The following is a 25,711-nucleotide window of genomic DNA, read 5'->3' on the forward strand; positions in this document are numbered from 1 at the left end:
CGACTTCCAGGAAAATGGGTGAGAGGCAAGCAGCAGTAATCGCTGGCACCCCCTTACATGATCTCCAAGCTTTTAAGGCTCTGGCCTCAGGGGACAGCAGTGGCAGGCCTGGGTCCCGTGTGCTGAGGCTGGAATTAGGCTCCTGAAGATGCCTCACTGCGGCCTCCAGAGAGAAGGGGAGGGTGACGGTGGTGCTGCATTTACTGTCCCTGTCCCCCCAGTGAGGGCCGTGGGCAGGGGGCTGTGAGGCGGCCCCCTGGGACCCCTCGCTTTTCTAACCCAGGAGGTGAGAGATTAGGAGAAAGGGCCTGGCAGGAGAGAAGCCTGCAGACGTGGGGACGCCCCAGGCCTCCTGTGAGGTGTAACCAGACCCCTGTGAGTTCCGGACACGGGGCATCTGCGGTCCTAAACCTGGCCTGTTCCTCCACCTCCCAGGGCCCCGTCCCAGCCCCTTTACTTAAGGCCCCACACCTGGGCCTCAGGTCAGGCCCGGGGCCATGGCCTTCACAGACCTGCTGGACGCCCTGGGTGGCGTGGGTCGCTTCCAGCTGGTCTCCACGGCCCTGCTGCTGCTGCCCTGCAGCCTGCTGGCCTGTCACAACTTCCTGCAGAACTTCACGGCCGCCGTGCCCCCCCACCACTGCCAAAGCCCCGCCAACCGCACTGCGGCCGCCGTCTACGGCTCGGAGGCCTGGCTGAGAGCCACCGTACCCCTGGACCCGCTCGGGGTCCCCGAGCCATGCCGGCGCTTCACACAGCCTCAGTGGGCCCTCCTGAGCCCCAACGCCTCTGTCCACGGGGCAGCCACGGAGGGCTGCAAGGACGGCTGGGTCTACAACCGCAGTGTCTTCCCGTCCACCATCGTGACGGAGGTCAGGTGGGGCCAGGGGCTGCGGGGTTGGTGGGAGCTGCACCCCAGGCCGAGGCTGGAGCTTCCCTCCCTCCCCCGCAGTGGGACCTGGTGTGCGAGGCCCGCACCCTCCGTGACCTGGCTCAGTCCGTCTACATGGCCGGGGTGCTGGCAGGCGCCGCTGTGTTTGGCAGCCTTGCAGACAGGTGAGCCTTTGGGGGCAAAGGTCTCCCCAGTCTCTCCATTAACTTTTCTTTATTAAAGTTTATTTTAAACTAAATTTTAAAATAATATGTATTTTAATGTATTTAATATGTATGTAAAATGCGTATTTTAAAGTAGATATATGTATTATACATTGTATTATATAATTTATTATAATACATAGAATACATTCACATGGTTCAAAATTCCAGAAGGTACAAGTGGGTATGCAGGCCAGCGTTCTCCCCTCTGCCCTGCACTCCAGTAATTCCTCTAGGGCAGCCTGGTTTCTGTGTATCTCACAGAGATGTTTTACGATTTTGTATGATCCGAGGCTGGGCAAGCTGCAGTCCGTGGAGTCACAGAGTCAGGCACAACTGAGCGATTGAACAACACCAGTCCGAGAGAGCACATGCATGTGCTCCATCCCCCTTGTCTATACAAACGTGGGCACAGCCCACACACGGTTCTCTATCAAGATTTTATTTTACTTCACTCGTGGCCTCTGCGTGTTGCTTCAGACACTGTGTGTTGCCTACATCCAGGCTGCACCCCACTGTGTGGGTGAGCTACTGCTGACCATAAGCGCCCCTGAGGATACAGAGACGCCCCGAAATGCAGCGCACGCCACGGCTCTGATGGAGTTGGCTCCTTCCCGCCTCTGTCCTCTTTCCCTTCCCTCCCTGCTTCGCCTCCCCTTCTCTCTCTCTCCCCCTCTCCTCTCCCCTCCCCACAGCCCCTCCTCTCAATCTTCAGGTTCTGGGGTCCCCTGGACTGCTGTGTCTTATGCATAGTGTCTTCTTTGTCACCAGCCCCCGGCTCAGACCTACCGCTTAGAGGTCACCAATGGACATCTGTGCAACAGAATCAGTGAATGAATGATGGAATGAATGAGTGTAACATGCGGTGTATGAGCAAGAAGTGCTGCCCACCTAGACAAGCTGGGGCTTCGGCCCTGGACCCTCACTTACAAATGGGGCAATGCCAAGGCCCTGTTTCCCTAGCCTTGGACTCCTTTACACTATAACAAGCCCTACCTCACCCTGGTCCCCCCAAAATGACCAATTCCAGTGAAGACCTGGGGTCCTGTTCCCATCAGCCTGGGCCCCCTCAAGGGCTCACACCCCCATGAGTTCTGGTTCGAGGGCTACCCCCGAACAGAAAGTCACTCAGGGGACCCTCTCATAACCCTCTGCACCAGCTTCTGGGCCTCTGCAGAATCTCTGCCTTCCCCCAAATCCTGGGAGAGTCGGGGCTTGGTCGGGAGCTAGAATTCTCCTTGAGTGAAAGAACAAAGGCGGGAAGGTGTCTCTTCATCCCCGCTCTCCTTCCACACAGTGTTCTCCCTCCCTGGCCTTTGCCGGTGCCTGGGCCCCAGTGAGTGCGCTTCTGTTAGGATGCGTGGCTTTCAAATTGGGGGGTGAAGGGGGTGGGGGTAAGTAGCTTCCTCTCATCCTCCCTCCATGACAGTCATGGGGGAAGCTGCTGTCACCTCGGAACCCTAACCCTGTGCCCATGGCTGGGCTCAGGCTGGGCCGCAAGGCCCCCCTGGTCTGGTCATACCTGCAGCTGGCAGTTTCGGGGGCGGCCACGGCGTACTTCGGCTCCTTCGGCGCCTACTGCTTCTGCCGGTTCCTGATGGGCATGACCTTCTCCGGCATCATCCTAAACTCGCTTTCTCTGGGTGAGTCCAGCCATGGAGGGCCCTGGAGGGGAGGGGGCTTGCAGGGGCAGGAGGGCGGTGGCAGCCCCATTGGTGGGCATCGTTCCCATTTCCTTATGGTGGGATTCTCATCCAGTGACCTCAACTCACAGCCTCCCACAGGGGTTCTCAGGAGACCTGGGCTCTCAGTGGTGGCCCTGCCAGCAACAAGCCAGGGACCCTGGGCTGCGATTTGCCTGTCTGCGAGCTGAGAGGGCTGGGTTCACTTCTTGTGTGAATTAGTCAGCAATAACCACTTACAAAGGACCTACTGTGTGCCAGGCTCCTGTGGGGCTTAGTGTGGGGACATGGAAACGAGGTGAGACACAGGGGTCCCCGGGGTGGGCGGCAGGCACCCCGAAAGTATGTGGATCCAAAAGAGGTGAGGCTTCCCCTTGAGGGCACTGGCGGCCTGGCCTCCTGGCTGCCAGGTTAGAATGTCCCCACCCCACAGTGACAGGGTCAGTTGCCACTCCAGGCTGGTTCCAGGCAGCTCCCGGAGGCTCTGGCAGAGAGCTGTGTGGGCAGAGGAAGCCCACCCTGGATGCACGCCCACCCCCTGCCTCTAATTACTTGGTTTGCTGGGGTCTTCTATCCCAGGGTAGTGGGGAATCTTGGGGCTGGAGAACCAGGCTGCTCCAGGTCACACTCTGACCACCTCTACTCCCCACATCCGGACATTGAAGGGTGCTGAGCTCATGGTTGGATCTCAGCAAACCCCAGCCCACCCGCCTCATCCTTCAGGGTGGGCGTCCAGCCATGGCTCGTGGAATCTAAAGGCAGAAACAGTCGTCCAAAATCCATCTCCTGCTAGAATCACTTGCATGATATACACGCCTACACACACACACACACACACAGACCATATACACACACCCTGACTTACACAGATGCACACTTCTAACCACAACACACACCCCTACACAACAATATACACACACCTCTACACATACACATGGACTCCTAACCATAACACACACACCTATAAACACATACTCCTACATACAGACACGCACACACGCTCCTAACCATTACACACACACCATACACACTCCTAACCACAAGACATGCACCATATACACACATCCCTACACACACACACACACACTTCTAGGTGTGGGAGATGGCGAACAAGTAGATCCTGCTCTATAGAGCCCATGTTCTCCTGCAGGAAGACAGATAAACAACACAAATAAGCAAACTGCATAGTGTGTTAGAAGGTGATAAGTGCTACAGAGGAAAACAGAAGGGGGATGAGAGCGGCCAGGCGAGGGGGCCAGGCGGTGGCGGCCTGAGGCGGAGAGAGCCTGCAGTTTTATTGGCTCAGGGCAGGCCTCGCTGAGAAGGGGTCACTTTGACCAAAGCTTGAGGGAGGTGAGGGAAGGGGACCTGTGGCCACCGGGGGAGAACGTTCCAGACAAAGGCCCTGAGGCAAGAGTGTGTCTAGTGGACTCAAGAGCAAGGAGGAGGTCCTTGTGGCTGGACAGAGCTGAGGCGGGTGAGCAGGGCTGGGGTGACAGCGGCAGGTCCTTAGACCTGGGGGCCTTGGAGGACGTTGGCTTTGACTCTGGGTGAGGGGGCAGCCTCGGGAGGGTCCTGAGCTGAGGACAGGCCTGACTTGGTCCCACTGGGCATCGGCCAGGACCCCTCAGGCTGCCATGCGGCTCGAGGACAGGAGCAGGAAGGCCAGTCTGAGGCTTATCCGTCACCTGGCAAGAGGCGAGGCTGGAGTGGGCGAGGCGGTAGCACAGGGGGAGGCAGGAAGGCTCAGGGTCTGGTTTGGTTCCGCAGGGAGAAGCCACAGGATTTGCCAATGGACTGAACACACGAGCTGGCTGCTGACTGAAAGCAGCATCCTCTTCCGTTTATTCTGGTTGTTTTGTGAGAGTGTGCATGCTCTATTTCACCAGGCCCCCACAGAAGGACAATTTAAATTGTTTCCAAGTTTTGCTATTTGCAAAAAATCATGTATTTAAGAGACGCTTCTCTGGTGGCTCAGATGATAAAGAATCTGCCTACAGTGCAAGAGACCCAGGTTCGTTCAATCCCTGGGCCAGGAAGATCCCCCGGAGAAGGGAATGGCAACCCACTCCAGTATTCTTTCCTGGAGAATTCCATGGACAGAGGAGCCTGGCAGGCTATAGTCCGTGAGGTCACAAAGAGTTGGACATGACTGAGCAACCAACACAGACACATACATGTAATTAAGAGTCATTATATTTCCTTTTCAACATCCTTTGCCCATTTTTCCTTTTGGTTAGTTAATTTCCTTTTGGTTAGTTGTTTTCCTATTGATCTGTAAGAAGTCTTCCCAGGTTAGGGAAATTCACCCTTTGTTATTTGAAATGGTACTTTTTTTCCCTATCTTTTTTGCTGAAATTATGATTCTGCTTACGATGGGTATTTTTTTTCAGCAGATACTTCTTATTTTTATGAAGCTCTTTGTTGGTCTTCCCTTTTTTTGTTTCTGGGTTTTGTGACATTCTTGGAAAAGCCTTTCCAGACTCTAAGATCGAAAAGACATCTAGCATGGTTTCTTCTAATATTGTTGTGGTTTTATTGTTACATTTAGTTCCTTTTTAGTATGTATTTATTTATTTTTGGCTGTGCTGGGCCTTCCTTGCTGTGAAGGGACTTTCTCTAGCTTTGGAGAGCGGGGTTATTCTCTAGCTGCAGTGTGCAGACTTCTCACTGCAGTGGCTTCTCTCATTGTGGAGCACAGGCTCTAGGCTCAGGCTTCACTAGTTGTGGTGCACAGGCTTAGTTGCCCCATGGCGTGTGGAATCTTCCTGGACCAGGAATCGAACCGGCATCCCCTGCCTTGCAAGGTGGATTCTTAACCCTGGACCACCAGGGAAGCCCTACATGGAGTTCTTTAGTTCACCTGGCACTTGTCTAAGGGTAAGGACTGAGGTTGGGGCACCTTTGCCCAGGCTCACCGCCTCTCTGGAATGATTTCCAGTGGCCACAGAGTCATCCTAAAGGAGCGGGGAGGCTTGAATTAAACACCCACGTGAGCAGCGAGCCCCACTGAGCCTGGCGTGGTTTTCTCTGCAGTCGTGGAGTGGATGCCCACCCGGGGCCGGACCGTGGCGGGGATCTTGCTGGGGTACTCGTTCACCTCGGGTCAGCTCATCCTGGCGGGCGTGGCGTACCTGATCCGCCCTTGGCGGTGGCTGCAGTTTGCGGTCTCTGTCCCCTTCCTCGTCTTTTTCTTCTACTCTTGGTACGTCCTGAGCAGAAAGGGCTGGGGCAGAATGCACCTGTATAGCTGGGCCCTCACCTGTCCCTGGGGGAGCCTTGGGGTGGGCAGCGACTGGAATCTGGGGGACGTGGTAGGGACATAAAGGAGTGAGGACATGGGCTCACGAGGATTATGCATGGCTGTGGGCAGGTTCAGGATAGAACCCCTTATATTACTGTCAGGCTCCAGAACACACCAAGAGCTTTGCCTTCATCAACTCCTTTGCGCCTCACAACCACCCCAGGGCATTTTATAGGAGGAGTGCTGAGGCAGCCCAGGTGGATCCATGACTTCTTCAAAGCCACATACTGGGAGAGACTGGGATTGACATATACACCCTGCTGCTGCTGCTGCTAAGTCACTTCAGTCGTATCCGACTCTGTGCGACCCCATAGACGGCAGCCCACCAGGCTCCCCTGTCCCTGGGATTCTCCAGGCAAGAACACTGGAGTGGGTTGCCATTTCCTTCTCCAGTGCATGAAAGTGAAAAGTGAAAGTGAAGTCACTCAGTCGTGTCCGACTCTTAGTGACCCCATGGACTGCAGCCTACCAGGCTCCTCCATCCACGGGATTTTCCAGGCAAGAGTATTGGAGTGGGTTGCCATTGCCTTCTCTGATATATACACTATTATATATAAATTAGGGCTTCCTGGTGGTTCAGCTGGTAAGGAATATGCATGCAGTGCAGGAGACCCAGGTTCAGTCCCTGGGTCTGGAAGAGTCCCTGGAGAAGGGAATGGCTACCCACTCCAGTATTCTTGCCTGGAGAAATCCATAGACAGAGGAGTCTACAGTCCATGGGGTTGCAAAGAGTCAGACATGACTGAGCAACACACTTTGACTTTTTTTCCATATATAAAATAGATAACCAATAAGGACCTACTGTATAGCATAGAGAATTCTACTCAGTACTCTGTAATGACCTATATAGGAAGAGAATCTAGAAAAGAGGGAATTTAGGGATACGTATGACCGATTCACTTTGCTGTTGTAACAGAGAGTAGCACAACATTATAAATCAACTATACTCCAGTAAAAATTTTAAGAAAAAAAGAAAATTAACTACAACAAACAACCAAAACAAAACAAGCAAAAAAGCCACCTACTGGGGTCAGAACCAGGTTCAAAACCAGATCTGTGGATACCTGAAGGTCCATGTCGTCTCTAAGTACACTGCAAAAATTCTCTGAAAGATATGCTGCAAAAAAGGGAGGCCACATGTCCCCCAGTCTTCCCGATTCTGCTGACAGCAAGGGTTTTTCCTTTTTTCTGGGGTCTGCAAGGTGAAAGAGGGTGTACTCTGGTTTGAGGAACGGCATGAGTACCACTCAATCCATCCAGTGCCCCAGTGGCCATCACAGACCATCACAGCGGCCATTTCAGTGCCACTCATTCTCCATCCTTCTCTTGGTTCCAGGTGGCTGCCAGAGTCGTCTCGATGGCTCCTCCTTCATGGCAAGTCCCAGGTAGCTCTGAAGAACCTGCGGAAGGTGGCTGCGATGAACGGGAGAAAGGAGGAAGGGGAAAGGCTGACCAAGGAGGTAGGCAGGTCTGGTGCAAGTTAGGGGAGCACTGGTTTCAGTCTTGCTGGCAGCCTCAAGATGTGCTAGGATTTGGTGACTTGCCAGGACTCATCATCCAGGTGAACAGAGCGGGAAGAGCTCCAGTGGGGCAAAGATGTTTAACCACTGAATGGCGCTGTGATCTGGGGATGTACATCATTTCACATCTTTGTTCATCAGTCTATCCATCCGTGCGATGGGGAAATAACCCATTCACATTTAGCCAAAAATTCAATAAAATAAAATAAAAATCTTAAGATGAAATTTCAAATGATCAATAATAAAAGTACCATTTACTATGCATACCATTTATGATAAGATAGCTACCATTTATTGTAAATAAATACATTTATTGAGCCAGTTGCTCAGTACAGTGCTAAGGGCTTTAAGTACACAATCTCGTTTAATGCCTCACTTTTTTTGTTGTTGGCTGCTCTGCGCAGCTTGCGGGATCTCAGTTCCCCAAGCAGAGATTGAACTGGGGCCACGGCAGTGAAAGCGCCAAGTCCTAATCACCAAACCACCAGGGGATTTCCTAATGCCTCACTTTTAAAGATGAGGAATCTGATGTTTGGATTACCAAGTCACCCAACCCTTTGGATCCAGAGGGAACAGACAGGGAAAGAATAACTTAGGCAATCCGCTTAAGAAAACACAGCAGGAGGTGGCAGAACCCCTGGGAACTCGACTTCTTAACCACTGGCTGAGACTCTCTCAGAGCTGATGCCAGGAGTGGGGCCTGAGGGTGCCCCTGGTTATTTCAGCCTAATCAGTGGGCAGCCCAGGAGTCTTGGGACTTGGGTTGGAGCCTCTGTTTCACCTCAAAGCCCTGGAACCAGCCTGGGGAGGAGACAAGGGTCAACCATCCTGCCAGGGCTCTCGACCTTGGCCCTCCCCTGGGAATAGGATCGCAGATCCCGCCCTTCCGCTGATCAGACTTTCCTTGCCCAGGTGGTGAGCTCCTACATCCAGAGTGAGTTTGCAACTGGTCGCCCCTCCAACTCAGTCTTGGACCTCTTCCGAACCCCAGCCATCCGTAAAGTCACGTGCTGTCTCATGGTGGTCTGGTAGGTATTGCACTCCTATCCAGGACTTTGACCCAAGGCCAGGACAAGCCAGTGTTCCCACTGACAAACTCTTAAATACTCAATGCAATGCGCAGAAGGGTCTTGTGAAGTCAGTCCTGTTCCCCACGCTTTCTCCTGTGTCTTCTGAGCATCCAGGGTCCTCTGGGATGGACCCTGCTGGTTGCTTAGACCTGATCGTGCATAAGATATCCCTGCTGACCTAGGGAACCCACATCTGGGGATGGGTCTCACCCAGCTGGGGGCACTGACTGAAATCAGCCAGGCAACTTGAATATACCTAGTTGCATCCTGATATGCCTCCAGGGGATTCTGGGAAGCTCCTCACTCTGGAAAAACACTTGTGTCCCTGTGCCCTGCAAATGCCGGGTTATCCCCCGCACTGAGCATTCAGAGGGCTTCTGCCCCAAAAGTGTTGCCTGTGAGGCCGTTTTGGGCCTGGGCAGCCAGAGAGCTCCTCAGGACCCAGGTTCTGGGAATACTTTCAGCTAGGGAGCTCACGTCTTCACAGGCCACTCCTTATATTCCCCACTTTCTAATCCCCAGTTGAGCAAACGCGTTATTGAGCAAAGGATATGAATGGAAACCAGTTAGTTTTTGACTGGGTGTCCTTCAACCTTCTCAACAGTCACTTTAGTTTTCATAGACTGTATTAGTTTCATCTTGCTACGTAACAAATGACCATAACTTAACAGCTGAAAACAATACCATTTTTTTCATTAATTGAGTTTCTTTAATGAAATATTAATGATACAGAAGTACATTTGAAGTCTTAAGAAATACCCAGGTTCAATAAACTAACAATGTCTTTTAGGCAACAATTTCCCCCCTTTTTAAATTTATTTATTTTTTAATTGAAGGATAATTGCCTTACAGAATTTTGTTGTTTTCTGTCAAACATCAACATGAATCAGCCACGGGTATACATACATCCTCTCTCTCTTGAACTGCCCTCAAAACAACACCATTTGTTTAAAGTTTATTTTGCTGAACTATAGTTGGTTTACAGTGATTTACAAGGTCGTGTTCATTTCTACTGTATAGCAAAGTAACAGTTATATTACATATATATGCATTCTTTTTCATATTCTTTTCCCTTATGGTTTATCACAAGGTACTGAATATAGCTCCCTGTGCTATACGGTAGGACTTTGTTGTTTATCCATCCTATGTGTAATAGTTTGGATCTGCTAATCCCAAACTCCCAATCCAGCCTTCCCCTCTTCTCTTCCCCATGGCAACCACAAGTCTGTTCTCTACGTCTGTGAGTCTGTTTCTATTTCATAGATAAGTTCCTTTGTGTCATATTTTAGATTCCACACAATACCCATTTATGAGCTTACAGCTGTGTAGGTCAGAAGTCCAGGCATAATATGGTAGAGTTCTCTCTTCAGGATTTTCTGACAAGGCTAAAATGAAGATGGTGGGCAGGCTGCATGGGAAGAATTCACTTTCAGATTCATTCAAACTGTTGGCTGCATTCAGTTCTTTGTTGTTGTTGTGGGACTGATAAGTTCATTTCTCCACAGGCTGTTAGCCAAGGGCCACTCTCACGTCACTGAAGCCGTTTATATTCCTTGCCGTATGGCCACCTCCATCTCAATGGAGAATTTTCATCACAGCAAATCCTTCTCACGTTTTGAGTCTCTGGCTTCCCCACCTTTGACCTCTATATCCAGAATTAAAGGATTTCTATGACCAGGTCAGGCTCACCCAGAAAAATCTGTCATTTTTTCCTCTCTCTCTCTTTTTTTTTTTTTTTTTAATTTTATTTATTTATTTATTTGGCTGCTCTGGGTCTCAGTTGTAGCATGTGGGATCTAGCTCCCTGACCAGGGGTCAAACCTGGGCCTCCTGCACTGGGAGCTCAGAGTCTTAGCCACTGGACCACCAGGGAAGTCCCCTCTCTCTTTTTTAAAATTGAAGTATATACCTGATTTACAATGCTGTGTTAGTTTCAGATATACAGTAAAATGATTCAGTTATACATTATCTTTTTTTTTTTTTTTCAGATTCTTTCCCCTTATAGTTTATTTAAAAATATTGAGTATAGTTCCCTGTGCTGTACAGTTGGTCTTTGTTGGTTATCTATTTTGTATATAGTAGATATGTATGTTAATCTCAAATTCCTCCACTTCTCCCTATAAAAACTGTGAGTTTGTTTTCTATGTCTGTGGGTCTTTCTGCTTTGTATATAAACTAATTTGCATCATTTGTTAGATTCCACATATAAGTGATATCAAACGATATTTATCTTGTCTGTCTTACTTCACTTGATGTGATAAACTCTAGGTCCTTCCATGTTACTGCAAATGGCATTATTTAATTCTTTTTTATGGCTGAGTAATATTCCACTGTATAAATATACCACATCTCCTTTATTTTATTTTAAAAATTTTATTTATTCATTCTATTATTTTGTTCTTGGCTGCACTGAGTCTTCATGGCTGCAGTGGCTTTCCCCAGTTTCAGAGAGCTGGGGCTACTCTCTAGTTGCAGTGCACAGCTTCTCACTACAGTGACTTTTCTTGTTGTGGAGCACAGGCTCTAGGACACGTGGGCTTTAGTATGTGGCACACAGGCTTAGTTGCTCCACGGCATGTGGAATCTTCCTGGACCAGGGATGGAACCCATGTCCCCTGCATTGGCAGGTGGATTCCTAACCCCTGCACCACCAGGGATGTCCTACCACTTCTTTATCCATTCATCTGTCCATGGACATTTAGGTTGCTTCCATGTTTTGGCTATTGTCAATAGTGCCCACAAGAATGACTGTCACCTTTTCCTGAAGTCTGTTCTCCTTTTCTCCATCTTCACTGACTCACACGGCTGGCGATAACTGGGAGGGATGGCAGGAGTTTCTCAGTAAGTGGTTTGGGGGCTGATGCTGGGCCCTGGTAGGAGAGAGCCCACTGCCACTTTCTGTTTTCCCACTTCCCCTCTCCCTACACTCCTGGGTCTGTGCCAGCATGTCCAACAGAGAAATAAGACGGGTGGGTCGTGAGGGCCCATCTCAAGCCCCTTCCTCAGGGACATTTCGTTTCACTTCCAGAAAGTGTCATAAAATACACATAACATAAACTTTAGTATCTTAATCATTTTTGGGGGCCATGTCACATGGCATGTGGGATCTTAGTTTCCAAGGATCAAATCTGGGCTGCCTGCAGTGGAAGTGCAGAATCTATACTACTGGACCACCAGGGAAGTCTCAGCATCCTAACCATTTGTAACTGTGTGGTTCAGAAGTGTTGAGTACCTACAACATTATTGTACCACCATCAGCAGAACTCTTTTCATCTTTCAACGCTGAAACTCTGTACTTATTAAACAATATCTCCTCCATTCCTGCTACCCCCAGCCTCTGGCAACCTGCATTCTACCCTCCATGTCTGTGAACTTGACTACTCTAGGGGCCTCCCGTAAGTGGAATCATACGATATTTATCTTTTTGTGAGTGGCTTATCTCGCTTAGTATAATGTCCTCAAGGTCCATTGGTGTTGTAGCATGGTCAGGATTTCTGCCTTTTTCAGGCTGAGTCATTGCGTGTGTAGACCACTTGTTGTTGATGGATACCTGGCTTGCTTCCACCTTTTGGCTGTTGTGAATGATGCTGCTATGAACATGGATGTACAAGTAACTCTTTGAGACATTGTCTCAGGGACCTTGTAAGTTTCTGTGGAGACCCCAAGTGTTGGAACTCCAGGCCAGTGCAGTCAGCTTGGCTGTGAACCCCGAGATCTTAGCTCCCTGGCCAGGGATTGGCCTACCAGGGCCCTACCGGGGCACGGCAGTGAAAGAGCTGAGTCCTAATCACTGGACCACCAGGGATGTCCCTCCTTCCAATTCTTTTTTTTTTTTTTTAAGAATAATAGAAATATTTTACTAAAACATAAGATTTACAGAAGTTTTCATACAAGCCATACAAAATGGTCACCAGCTTTTTCTTGAACCTCCCTCTAATTCTTGATGTCCTGTCCAGATCAGCTGCTGAAGCCTGGAGACAGAGGGGCAGAAATGGTGCTGGCTGGACTCAGGGTGGCTGGAAAGGGATGTGGATGGAGGGGCGTGGGCTCCAAGGCCAAAATCAGAGGCTTAGGAGACCAGGAGGGAGTGTCCTGTCAAGCCGGGGGATTTTCACTCCCTGAGAGAGGAGTCCTGTGTTGTTCATCCTTGGGTGCCCTCCTCAGATCCAGGACAGTGAGCTCTGGGGTGAAGCAGGACCGTTCTGCCTCCTCCCCCAGGTTCTCCAACTCCCTGGCTTACTACGGCCTGGCCATGGACCTGCAGAAGTTTGGGCTCAGCGTGTACCTGGTGCAGGTGCTATTCGGCATCATAGACATCCCGGCCATGCTGGTGGCCACCACCACCATGATTTACGTGGGCCGCCGGGCCACAGTGGCCTCCTTCCTCATCCTGGCCGGGCTCATGGTGATCTCGAACATGTTTGTGCCGGAAGGTGAGCTGCCCGCTTCTGCCTTTGGGGTTGAGGGTTTGAGGGGCAACAGACACTGTGCAGGAACAAGGCTGAGGGATATGCCTCTGGATCTGGAAAGAAAGTGACTATAGACGACTGGAGTTTTTAATAAGCACTAGGACCTAGTGATAGTACCGCAGTGGAGAATCTACAAAGGACCTGAGTCTTCGCCCTCAGAACATTTACCGTCTTGCCAGAGAGATTAGAATGATGGATAAGAACACCAGGGCTTCCCTGGTGACTCAGATGGTAAAGAATCTGCCCGCAACGCAGGAGACCTGGGTTCAGTCCCTGGCTTGGGAAGATCCACTGGAGAGTGGAATGGCTACCCACTCCAGTATTCTTGCCTGGAGAATTCCATGGAGAGAGGAGCCTCATGGCTATAGTCCATGGAGTCGCAAAGAGTTGGACACAACTGAGCGACTGACACTGTCACTTTTCGCTTCACTGAGAATAGCTGGAGAGGCAGAGGGCTGGCTGGCATGTCCACCTGGAGCCTGGCTAGGCAGTATCTGAGGGTCTGAACTTCTGCCGACTGGCCCTGAAACAGTGGTTTACAAAGCTGGCTGCAATCATCTCCAGTCTGGAGACCTTTGAAAACTCCCAAAGCCCATGGGCTCCAGGCCAAGGTAACCAGTCTCAAAGAAAGGGACCCAAACCTCAGTATTTAGTCCAGTGATCACAGCAAGAAGCCAGGCTTGCGTATCAGAGACCTGAGCAAAGCCAAGGTCCCAGCTGTGACCCCAGTTCTGCCACCACAGCCTTGGGCAGGTTGTTTGACTTCTCTGTGCTTCGTTTCTCCCCTGAAGAATAGATGGGTGTATGGGTTAGTCTCTCAGTCATATCTGACTCTTTGTGACCCCATGGACTGTAGTCCACCAGGCTCCTCTGTCCATGGGATTCTCCAGGCAAGAATACTGGAGTGGGTTGCCATTCTCCAGTTCAGGGACTGAACCGAGGTCTCCTGAATTGCAGGCAAATTGTTTATTGTTTGAGCCACCAGGGAATGGTAGAATAGATAGATTATTACTATTGAAATTTTGACTTATTTTCTTCCAATCTTTTTTCCTATTCATAGATTTTGTACTTGACATAATTGAGATAAATATATACATAATACTATAAATAGGATTATATATGTATATACTGTACATAGTTATCTATATAAAACATATCTCTTTTCACTATTGTAACACAAATCTGCTTTTCCACATTCATGCAAATGTTTCGTGACCCTAATTTTTTATATACTATTTAGTATTTAACCTGATTGGTGTTTTTCAACTCTAGCTGCACATCAGACTCCCCTGGGGGGGTCTTTTAAAAATACCCAAACTTGAACCAGGCCCAAGAGGCTTTGATGCAATGGAGATGGAGCCAGGCCCAGGTGTGGGTGTTTTATAAAATCTCCTCTCCTGATTCCAGTGTGCAGAGGGAGTTGCCCCCAAATCCAGAGGACATGTCATAATTTCTTTGACCATCACCCTGATGTTGGGCTTGTCACTGGAATTTTGCTGTTTATAACCAGCTGCATGATGAATAATGATGGCAGCAGCAAACTTTCAATGACACTGAGCACTTGCGCTCACCACGTCATGTCAACCTTCTGACAAGCCCGTGAAGCAGGTGCAGGTATTTTCCTCATTTTCCAGATGAGGCCAGGGAGGCTCAGAGAGGTTGAGACCCAGTGGCCAGGTCACCCAGCTGAGTCAGAGCTGGGGTTGGAACCCAGGCCTAAGTCTGCAGCTTGTCCTGCCTCCCCAGAAGGGCTGGTGACAGAAGGCAGGAAGGAGGCAGAGGGCAGAGAAGGGCAGTGTGCAGACTTCTGGGTCCCAGGAGGTAGAAAGCCCCCATCCTCCCCTCCATGTTGTGCGCCCCCAGCCTCTGCCCCGGGTCTCTGCCTCCTTTCTCCCTCTGCAGGCTCTGAGCCTCATCCCCCCTCCTCCCCAGGAGTCCCTCCCCTCCAGCCCCACCCTGCTGTGCCTCCCTGCTCCCCTTTTGGGCTCTGGGCTCCCCCTGCAACTCCGTCCCCCTGCCCCCCAGATATGCAGAGCCTGCGCACGGCCCAGGCGGCGCTGGGCAAAGGCTGCCTGGCCAGCTCCTTCATCTGCGTGTACCTGTTCACGGGAGAGCTGTACCCTACGGAGATCAGGTGGGGGCCTGGGGCAGGTGAGGGGGTACGCAAGGGTGCTGGCCCCGAACTGGGAGGGTCTCACTCCAGGCTGGTGCCTGCTGGGTTTGCTGAAGCAGGACCCGATCTCCGTCCTGCTCTGCCCCCAACACCCAGGACCCGGCGCGCCCGGCCCTCCGGGCGTCCAGGCCACAGCCGCTAACCCGGCCCCACTGCTCCGACAGGCAGATGGGGATGGGCTTCGCCTCGGTCAACGCCCGGCTCGGCGGCCTGGCGGCGCCGCTACTCACCATGCTCGGGGAGTTCAGCGCCGTCCTGCCGCCCGTGGGCTTCGGGGCCCCCTCGATCCTGGCCGGGCTGGCCGTCTGCTTCCTGGCTGAGACCCGCGACGTGCCCCTGGTGGAGACCATCGAGGCGATGGAGAGGAGGTGAGGGGCCTCTGGGCACAGTCGGGGTGGGCGGGGGAGACAATGCGGGTCCTCCACGTGCCGCTGACACGTGGTCTGGTGGAGACAACGGAGCCCTGGAGAGGAGCGTCCTGCCCGCCTCCATCTTTCCACAGCGAACGGTCAAACGGAAATAAGAAAAACCTATAGATCAGGAAAAATAGGAGGAATTGAAGCGAATGTGGCAGGGCAGTGGGGTGATGTTTAGCCGGAGGAAGAGGTGCCCCAGTTTGAAGCAGAGACCGGCCCATGTGGTTGTCCAGCGGCTGTCCATTTTGGCTCTAAGCTTCCTGGCAGCAGAAACGGAAACCCTCATTGATGACTCTTTCCAGAGAGGAGGAGGAACACCAGTTCCTTAGAGAAAAGGAAGTTTTTATCAACAGCTAGCAGGGGAAGACGTGTCTCTAACATATCTTCTCAGAGAGGTCACTGTGTGAGTTGACAGGGGTGTCCTTGACAGTGTTTCTAACATAAGAGCCGGAGGGGACTCCTGTGGCTTCTTGAGGCATTTCTCACCAACAAGGGCTCCGTGATGAGCCTTAGTTTTAGGGTGCCAGGAGACCTTTCTGGGTCCAGCTTGACGCCACAGCTGAACCAAATGGGCCCAGAGGCCTGTGTGTGTGAACTGTGTTTGCATCCCTTTAAAATAACCCCCCATGGAATTTTCAGGAGGTCCAGTGGTTAGAACTCAGCACTTCCACTGCAGGAAGCACAGGTTCAATCCCTGGTTGGGGAACTAAGATCCTACAAGCCTCGCGGGATCCATCACCAAAACCAGAAACATCCCATCTCTACCCTGAGCTGTGGACAAAGTCTGGACTCACATAAATGAAGGATGTAGACCGTGGCAAGTCCTGTCCATTCTACCTCCAAAATATATTTTGAATCTGTCCATCTCTCTCCACTTTCCTGGCCACCATCATCTTTTGTCTGGACAATCACAAAAACTTCAGATCCTCCCCTGCCCCTCTCCTCTTTCCTCTCTACACAGGCGCTGGTGTGAAGGACTTATCCTGTAAGTAGAATCACAGCATTTCTCTCCTCAGAACCCTTCCTTGGCTCTTTTTTGCATTGAGGATAAAAATTGAAACCTTACAAAACTCTCAGGACCTGGTTCCAGCCCACCCTCCCATGGTTGACCCCTGCCCACCACCAGGGGTCCCTAGGTGGAATGCTGCTCTTCCTTTTGTTCTTAGCCCCTACTCATCCCACAGAACAGATGTAGGTCCAGGGATCCCAGGGGCTGGTAAGTATTTGTTAATGACCCAGTCCGGAGTCTGTTCGCACGTGCTCTGAGATGTTGCCTGAGAGCCCCAGGTACTTGGAAGAGAAACTGGAGAGAAGTGTCCTTCCCTGGAGTTTCAGACATTTAGATGATAAGAATTCAGAACTTCTCAGCCCCTCTCATTTTTCTGTTTCTAATCTCATCAGATACTTACGAATGTCTGCCACAGGCCTAGGATGTTAAAGATTAAGATGAAAAGAAAATGCCTGTTTCTAAGGTTCAAGTTGCTCATCCTCAAGATCCTTCATTCATCACGAGACCAGATACTGTTTCTGAGAGTATCTGAATGCCTGGTGTGGTCCAGGGCTCAGCCCCAGCTGGGTCTATGCCCTAGTTTGTTGGAGCAACATAGCAAAGGAGCAGTTGACTAATCCTGTTAAAAAAAAAAAAAAAAAGGCCCTTTTATGTAAGAATAGAACATTCACAAAGAAGGAAATGCCAGTAGGAAGTAAACAGAGAAAAAATATCCACCTCAGTCATAATCAGAGAAATGCAATTAAAACCATATGATGTCCTGTTTTAAAAATCCACTAAGGAAATATTTTCAATGCAGGAGATGTACAGGTAGCAAGGAGGAAACTCCTGCAACCTTTCTGGAAGGTTCTTTGGCATTACTACCATGAGTTGGAAAATTTTTCACAAGCTTCTAGGCAGCAATGACATTTCCAAGACTCTGCCCTAAAAAAATTAGCTGAAATGTGGACAAAGTTTATTTACAAGGATAGTCATCATCATGCTTAATGTATCAGAAAAAAATGTCAACTCTCCAAATATCCAGCAATTTAAATAAACTATGATACACTGTGCATTAGTTAAATGTTATGTTGATGAGGAGTTTTTAATGGCATGGGGAATGTTTACAATATGCTGTTAAACAGTGTGTTATAATTAGGGTATTTTCCTAGTTATGTCAAGAAATAGAGACTAGAAAGAGAAAAGAAAAGTATATTAAAATGGTGACAGTAGTTGTCTCAAAGTAAAAGTGATATTTTATTTTTTTCCTGGCTGCTTTCTATGTAGAATTTTTTTCTCCAAATTATCTGCATTGAGCAGGTTTTCTTTGGTAATCAAAAAGATGAGTCACACGATGAAAAAAATTGTAAGAATTCAGTTAGGCCATTTCCCAGACACAGGGCAGTCCCTCTTGGGGCCTAGAAGTAAGCTGAAGCTCCCCTAAGCTTGTGAGGTGTCAGGAAAACTGGAAGAGAGGTAGCCTGGCCTGAGAAAGTGCCAAAGGTCCAACCAGTGACCTTCCATGGAGCTCTTCCCACTGGTGAGGGGCATGGAGAGGTGAGGGGTGGAGAGAAAGGTTCAGCCTTTCAGCAGAGGTCTGGTTTCCACCAAGGCCAAGGGCCAGGCTCTTGGTCAGCTAGGACCTCCTGCTGCCCTCCCACCCATGGTGAACACCAGCTGAATGGCTGACCCAAGCGTGGTTTTAATGCTTACCTTGAGAGCATGGAGTCCTAATCACGGTGTGTGTGTGTATATATATATTATATTTCAGATACTTATATATATATATTTTATACTATATTGCAGATACTTAAAAAAAGAAGACCGTGCATAATTCCCAGGTGGTCCAGTGGTTAGTACTCCATGCTTTCACTGTTGTGCTCTGGGTTCAACCCCTGGTCAGGGAACTAAGATTCTGCAAGCTGCCAGGCACAGCCAAAAAAAAAAAGACTATGGATTACATGAAGAGGCTGCCTCTGGTCGTCTTTGCTCATTTTATGAGTTTAAAAAATAACACTGAGCAAGCCTACCCATTGCAGCAGTTGAATGTGGTGGATGTCTGCCTCTGGGTTTTTAGGAATCATCTTTGAAAGGGAAGAGGATGCTGTTAGACAGAACTGGAGAGAACCACCGCTCAGTCCCCACCACAGGCACTTAGCAGACAAAACCAACAAGCTTCTGTCCCTCAATGACCCTAAGGGACAGAAGTCAGAAAAATGAGGCTTAAAGGGCAGAAAAGAGAGATGCAGAACAGTAAAACAAGAAGAAAAATGTTCCTTTGTGATTATGTTAGGACATGATCACACACACACACAAAGACTTACACCATTGAACTAAAAGATCAGAAATAGAATAGGTAAGGATTAAAAATAAAACACTGATGAAATGTTTTGAACGTGGAAGAAGTTCTAAAAATGGAACTAGCTAAAACTGGACAGGAGAATCTGGCAAGCTATGTGAGTGATTAAGACAAGAAGATAAGAAAAACTAAGTAGAAAAACAAACAGTTCTTAGTCTGTGCCAGAGGAGGATGCAATAAACACAAGAAGGTCAGAACACAATCATATCAAAGACTAGAGGGTCAAATAGGAAACAGCAGAGCTGGATGTGGTCAGGGACAGGCAGCCCTGGGGGCAGCCCTCGGGCTACTGGGAGGCTATTGCAGTGACCTCCCTCCCCTCATCCTCCCCTGATTCCTCCCTCCCTGCCTCCTGAGTGACTGACCTCTACCTGGACCAGGGCCCAGTTCCGGGGTCTCACTGGAGCCCCTGGTCCACAGGCAAGCCCAGCCCAGCAGCAGAAAGTGGGCTGAGCCTGGCACCCTGTTCACCAGCTGTGTGACCTGGGGTGTGCGTCTGGCCTCAGGGCCTCATCCCAAGACTCTTTGACTTTGCATCCTTTCCAAGTCTGGCTGATACCAGCCAGGCCAGCCCCTGGCAGCTGTGGACCTCAGGAGAGGGCGAGGGAGTGGACAGGACGGTGGGAGGGCACCCGCTGAGATTCCTCACAGGGATGAGAGGACAGGCCACCTTCTTTGGGGACTTTGGGACAGCGGAGATAACACCTCCTGTACATGGAACAAATATACCCTTGACCACAACGCTCACAACGCCTGCCCCTCATCACCTCCTTTTTATGTCCTTTGTCTTTTCGTTTCAACAGAGTCACAGAACGCCTGTCCAGGAAGGATGCAGAAGAGAAGGGTGAAGAAGTTTCTCTTCAGCAGCTGGGAGCCTCACCCCTCAAGGAAACCATCTAAGCTGCCAGCAGCCTGGCACTTGCTGGCAGCGCCCCAGCCAGTGTCCAGTTTCCTCCCGTTTCTCCGGGCGCTGATGGGGGCAAGACTGGCTGAGGACAAAGGCGACTCTGCAGACCCATGAGAGAGAGCTGCCCTGACTGCAAGGCTGGGGCTGCCGGAGAAAACCGGTCAGCAGCAGCCCGGTGGCTTTGTGAATGTGGAGAAAAGAGAAACGGTGCCCAGGAATCAAAGAAGGCACGGTCTTCCTTTCCAGTCCCTGAATCTGCCCCTTCAAAACCTCTCTGTTCATCCTTGTCCCACGTGGAAATGCCATGTCTTTGTAGGGTTAAGGTGATATTTCTGCCCCCCGGTTGTCCCTGGAGCAGCCCCTGCCTGCTGGGTTCCAGGAACTTCAGGACTCATTTGGCATTAACTCTTTCCTGCCTTATATGATTAAAGTGCTTCCCCGGTGTGTGACTTGTATCTTCCCCTGGCAAATGTCTCCCTAGCAATGGGCCTCGGAGACAGTACAGTCTCAACACACAATTGATGAGTAAATGATGCAGCCAGACTCGGGCAATGGATAGAGACCTCCACCCATCACTGGCATTCCTAGCAACTCCACTTTGCAGAAATGGGATGTGGTTTGGTTCCCCAGGAGTCAGGCAGAAGATCGGGTCCCTGGTATGACACAGCACCCCTCGGAGCTCAGATCCAATATTAAATATATTTTGAAAGATTAGAGACAAGTTGGAGACGGCAATGTCAGCCCACTCCAGTGTTCTAGCCTGGAGAATCACATGGACAGAGGAGCCTGGCAGGCTGCAGTCCATAGCGTCAGAAAGAGTTGGACATGACTGAAGTGACTTAGCAGAAACAAGTACAACACATTCAAATGCCTTTCCTGATACATTGCATTATTTTTTTTTGTTTGTTTTGTTTTTTGTTTTTTTTTTTTTTTTGCATTATTTTTATTATCTTAGTTAAAAAAAAAAAGTAAATACTAAGACATTGTAATGTTTTCAAGGGGTATTTCCATGGAATATTGGAACAAATATAGAGGTATAGAAATAACCTGTTTCTCTCTCTTCTTTTAAATGGTTTTTGCACACTGTTTTTTGAAGTTATAGCAAACTTCAGTTATAGCAAACTATAGGTGGCATTCTGGGGGGCTCTGAAGAGCTCTGGTCCTTTATGTCTCAGCACAGAAAGAATTCACTGAGAGGCAAAGTGATAGATTAGAAGTGATTTTTTAGAACAGGATGATTTTGAGGTTTACGAGCAGGCGGGGGAGAGGGTGCCGCCCTGAGAACTTAGAGGGCTACAGTTTTATAATCAAAAGAAGAGTGGGGAGGGGGAGAAGACCATCTTTGTCTTTCTTGAGTAGACGTCATGCTTCCAACATCAGCTTCTCCTCCAGGTTGAGCAGGAGAGTTTTTTGTTGTTGTTTCTACATGGTCAAGTCAGGACTGTAGAAATTATTTCAGGTCTCTGTACAGTGAGTACTTTTCTGTAAATTATCATTCTTTATGTGTACAGAGAGTATGTCCTGGGGATCATTAACTTACTGAGTTCACTGGGCAGGACGGGTCTCATGCTTCCATTGTTTTAGTGTTTTGGAGTATATCTCTTGTTTCTGCTACATCATTTTGTTGCTAAGCAAGCCTGCTTGGTTTTGTGGTTAAGCAAACTTGCTTTCTTGTGTAATCATTAACTTAGAGGGGCCTCCCATGTTTTTTTTTTTTTTTCTAATTACAATCCCCTAGTGGGATTAACTATTTCATCACCTACCTTGTCCCTTACTCTCTCCTTAGAAATATGACACTATGGCAAGTTTGAAAAACAGAGTGAAACAATCAACCATGATCTCCACCCCACTCCACTCACCCTCATAATCAGTCATCTGTTGCTGCTTTGCAAATCATCGCAAAACCTGGTGGCTTAAACAAATGATAAATGTTTATTATTCCTGATGGTTTCTGTGGGTCAGGAATTCAAGAAGGATTCAGCTGGGTGGCTCTAACTCAGGAATTTCATGAGGTTTAGTTCAGTTCAGTTGCTCAGTAGTGTCTGACACTTTGCGACCCCATGAATTGCAGCACGCCAGGCCTCCCTGTCCATCTCCAACTCCCGGAGTTTACTCAAACTCATGTCCATTGAGTCAGTGATGCCATCCAACCATCTCATCCTCTGTCGTCCCCTTCTCCTCCTGCCCCTAATCCCTCCCAGCATCAGGGTCTTTTCCAATGAGTCAACTCTTCGCATGAGGTGGCCAAAGTATTGGAGTTTCAGCTTCAGTATCAGCCCTTCCAATGAACACCCAGGACTGATCTCCTTTAGGATGGACTGGTTGTATCTCCTTGCAGTCCAAGGGACTCTCAAGAGTCTTCTCCAACACGACAGTTCAAAAGCATCAATTTTTCAGCGCTCAGCTTTCTTCACAGTCCAACTCTCACATCCATACATGACCACTGGAAAAACCATAGCCTTGACTAGATGGACCTTTGTTGGCAAAGTAATGTCTCTGCTTTTTAATATGCTATCTAGGTTGATCATAAGTTTCCTTCCAAGGAGTAAGCGTCTTTCAATTTCATGGCTGCAATCACCATCCGCAGTGATTTTTGGAGCCCAAAAAAATAAAGTCTGACACTGTTTCCACTGTTTCCCCATCTATTTGCCATGAAATGATGGGACCAGATGCCATGATCTTAGTTTTCTGAATGTTGAGCTTTACACCAACTTTTTCACTCTCCTCTTTCACTTTCATCAGGAGGCTTTTTAGTTCCTCTTCATTTTCTGCCATAAGGGTGGTGTTACCTGCATATCTGAGGTTATTGATATTTCTCCCGGCAATCTTGATTCCAGCCTGTGCTTCTTCCAGCCCAGAGTTTCTCATGATGTACTCTGCATGTACGTTAAATAAGCAGGGTGACAATGTAACTGGCATTGGAGGATCCATTTCCAAGGTCATTCCCCCACATAGCTGGCAAGTTGGAGCGGGCTGTTGGCGGGAGGCTTCAGTTCCTCTCCCTGAAGGCCTCCACTGGACTGTTGAAGTATTCCCATAATATGGCGACTGGCTTCCTCCATAAGAAGTGATCCAGAGCTCAAGGTAGAATCCAGAATGAATGCCCTTTGTCACCTTAGCCTCAGAAAGCACACCCTTCTGCTACATTCTGCTAATCACTCAAGTAAGCCGTGACTCATGCCAAATGAATCTACCTGTGGCCTTGGATATCAGGAGGTGAAGATTTTTGGGAGGAGGTTTTGGAGGTTGGCTGCCACACTCTCCTCCAACACTCTGACTATGGTTTTGGCAAGGTATTTCCTCCCCAGACTTCACCTACCAACTTAAAGCCTTCATACAGTGATAATAATATTATTCAGACATTTTTATCTTTTTATCTATGTGTATGAACTAAGTCGCTTCAGTCATGTCTGACTGTTTACAACCCCATGGACTCTAGCCCACCAGGCTCCTCTGTCCTTGGGATTCTCCAGGCAAGAATACTGGAGTGGGTTGCTGAGCCCTCCTCCAGGGGATCTTCCCGACCCAGGAATCAAATCCACATTTCTCAAGTCTCCTGCCTTGGCAATCAGGTTCCTTACTGCTAGTGCCACCTGGGGAGCAATTCACATGTTGTAAAAATTCAAACTTGAGAGGAAAGTGTCTGGAAAAAACGTGAAATTTTCCTCCCTGTACTCTGTCGGTCCCCACGCTCTCTTCACAATTAGAGGTAAATTCTTTCAGAATTTTTTTTTTCTTGTGATCTTGGGCAAGTCACTTGACTACTCTGATTCTCAGTTTCCTCAACTGTAAATTGAGGGGAAATAAGGCCTACCCAACAGAGCTGTCTTAAGGATTAAATGACATGATACATACAAATAACCTTACCTGGCAACTATCAAATGTTCAATTAATACCTCTCCTGGCTAAAAGTGAAGGAGTCAGTAACTTGACTGACTGACTGACTGGTGGCAGAACTGTAATTTGAACCCAGGTCTGCATTTCCATTATTTTGGTCATCTGATGTGAACAGCTGACTCTCTGGAAAAGTCCCTGATGCTGGGAAAGATTGAGGACAGAAGGAGAAGAGGGCATCAGAGAATGCTGGCTGGATGGCATCACCAATGCAATGGCCATGAACTTGGGCAAACTTCGGGAGATGGTGATGGACAGGGAGGCCTGGTGTACTGCGATCCATGGGTCTCAAAGATTCAGACACAATCGAGCAATGGAACAACTGCATTTCCATAAAACCATTCATTTCCCATTATTTCAAGTACCTATCTGTCCCAGTGCTATCAGTTACTAAGTGTGTAAATTTGAGCAAGGCATTTAACATCTTAAAGCTTAGCTTCCTTCATCTGTAAGATGGGGACAATACTCTGTATAAAGGGAAACTGGTTTAGTGAGCAAATAACTCAGCTCTGCTGATGTATGACAGGTGTGCACAGGTATGACCAGGGCTAGAGGCACTTGTCTACTAAGATTCTTCTAGTCTTTAGCAACAGAAACTGACTCTGGCTAAACCGAATCCCAGGGGAGGTTTTTCTGGACATCTGTTGGGTGAATTGACAGACTGGAAGAAAAAGTGAAAGGATCCAAACAGCCCCAGGGCTGCTCAACAAGAGTGCCCCAGCCTTAGGAGACAACCAGGGCCCTGGGGGTGATGGTGCAGCTCTGAGCATCTCCTGTCTCTGATTCCTCACTTACATTTTCAAATCTTTGGGTGGCATCTGACTTGCTTTGCTTGGTTCTGGTGCATCCTGAACACAAGGATCAGAAAGCTTCAACCAGAATGGGGTATAGCCCGCTCAGAGCCATGGGAGAACTGTGGGTCTGACAGCCTGCTGAGTTATAGACTATTTCCTGCGGGAAATGAATGAGAGACCTGAATCTTTTTTTTTTTTTTTTACATACGATATAAACGCTTTATTAACAGCAGATAATCCTGGTGGGCCACGGCGTCAACCCAGACATCCAGCACCCAGTCACAAGTTCAGCGCAGCCTCCGAGCCTCTCGCTCTGACTCCAACAGGGTGAGCACGTCGCCCTCGCGCACGGGGCCTTTCACGTTTCGGATGATGGAGCGGCTCATGTCGTCCATGAATTTTACGCGCACCTGCGTGCACTGTCCCTGCGAACTGGTCCTGCCCAACACCTTGGTGACCCTGGCAAGCTTGATGGGCTGCACACGGCTCGTGTCCATGATGGCGGCGCGGCGGCGGTCGGGCGGAGAGAGAGAGACCTGAATCTTGATGGAGAAGTTGGCATTGGCCTGGTGGGGCGTGGCGGGGGTGGGGGGTGGGGGTGGAAGGGAGTGGGGAAGAGTCCCAGGAAGAAGGACATAAGCAGAGACAAAGAAGTAAAGATAGTATGAGGCATATTGGAAGATGCAAGGTGGAATCCTGTGGCTAGATGAGCTCAGAGCAAAGGTAACAAAGCCCCCCACTTTCAGGTGGGAAAAACCAGTCCTTGCGGTTCAAAAGAGGCTGGCTCGGTGGCCAGCCTGACCAATCGGAACATGCCATTTCCTTAGCGCCAAGGTTTGGTGCAGGGAGGCCATGTGACCCAAGGAGGGCTAATAAGATTCACTTTATGAAATCCTAACTAAGGTTTGGAGGAAGATATCCTCTGGATCCTGACCCAGGGGGTCTTCAGCAAGAGATCCATGTCCCGGGTGGCAGGCTCTGGAGGGAATCTGCCTGGTTCCAGCTCCCTTACTAACTGTGAAACGTTGGGGGAGCTGCCC

General features: G+C 49.3%; 2 protein-coding genes across 2 annotated transcripts; one reads left to right on the forward strand and one right to left on the reverse strand.

The window, feature by feature from the left end:
- The first annotated feature begins 497 nt into the window (after positions 1 to 497).
- LOC122431415 (solute carrier family 22 member 20-like) lies at positions 498 to 20,532 on the forward strand. Its single transcript, XM_043452731.1, has 10 exons — positions 498 to 872; positions 953 to 1,056; positions 2,584 to 2,738; positions 5,814 to 5,982; positions 7,418 to 7,541; positions 8,514 to 8,629; positions 12,890 to 13,104; positions 15,166 to 15,274; positions 15,478 to 15,681; positions 19,880 to 20,532. Exons 1-10 carry the CDS (start codon positions 498 to 500, stop codon positions 19,974 to 19,976), a joined length of 1,668 nt encoding a protein of 555 aa, XP_043308666.1. The 3' UTR covers positions 19,977 to 20,532.
- Positions 20,533 to 24,854: 4,322 nt separating this feature from the next.
- On the reverse strand, positions 24,855 to 25,211 carry LOC122431251 (40S ribosomal protein S28-like). Its single transcript, XM_043452452.1, has one exon. The coding sequence runs from the start codon at positions 25,166 to 25,168 to the stop codon at positions 24,959 to 24,961; it is 210 nt and encodes a 69-aa protein (XP_043308387.1). The 5' UTR covers positions 25,169 to 25,211; the 3' UTR covers positions 24,855 to 24,958.
- Between the last annotated feature and the right edge of the window lie 500 nt (positions 25,212 to 25,711).

Source organism: Cervus canadensis, chromosome 29 (assembly GCF_019320065.1).
Source record: "Cervus canadensis isolate Bull #8, Minnesota chromosome 29, ASM1932006v1, whole genome shotgun sequence".
In the NCBI taxonomy this organism is placed as follows: Eukaryota; Metazoa; Chordata; class Mammalia; order Artiodactyla; family Cervidae; genus Cervus; species Cervus canadensis.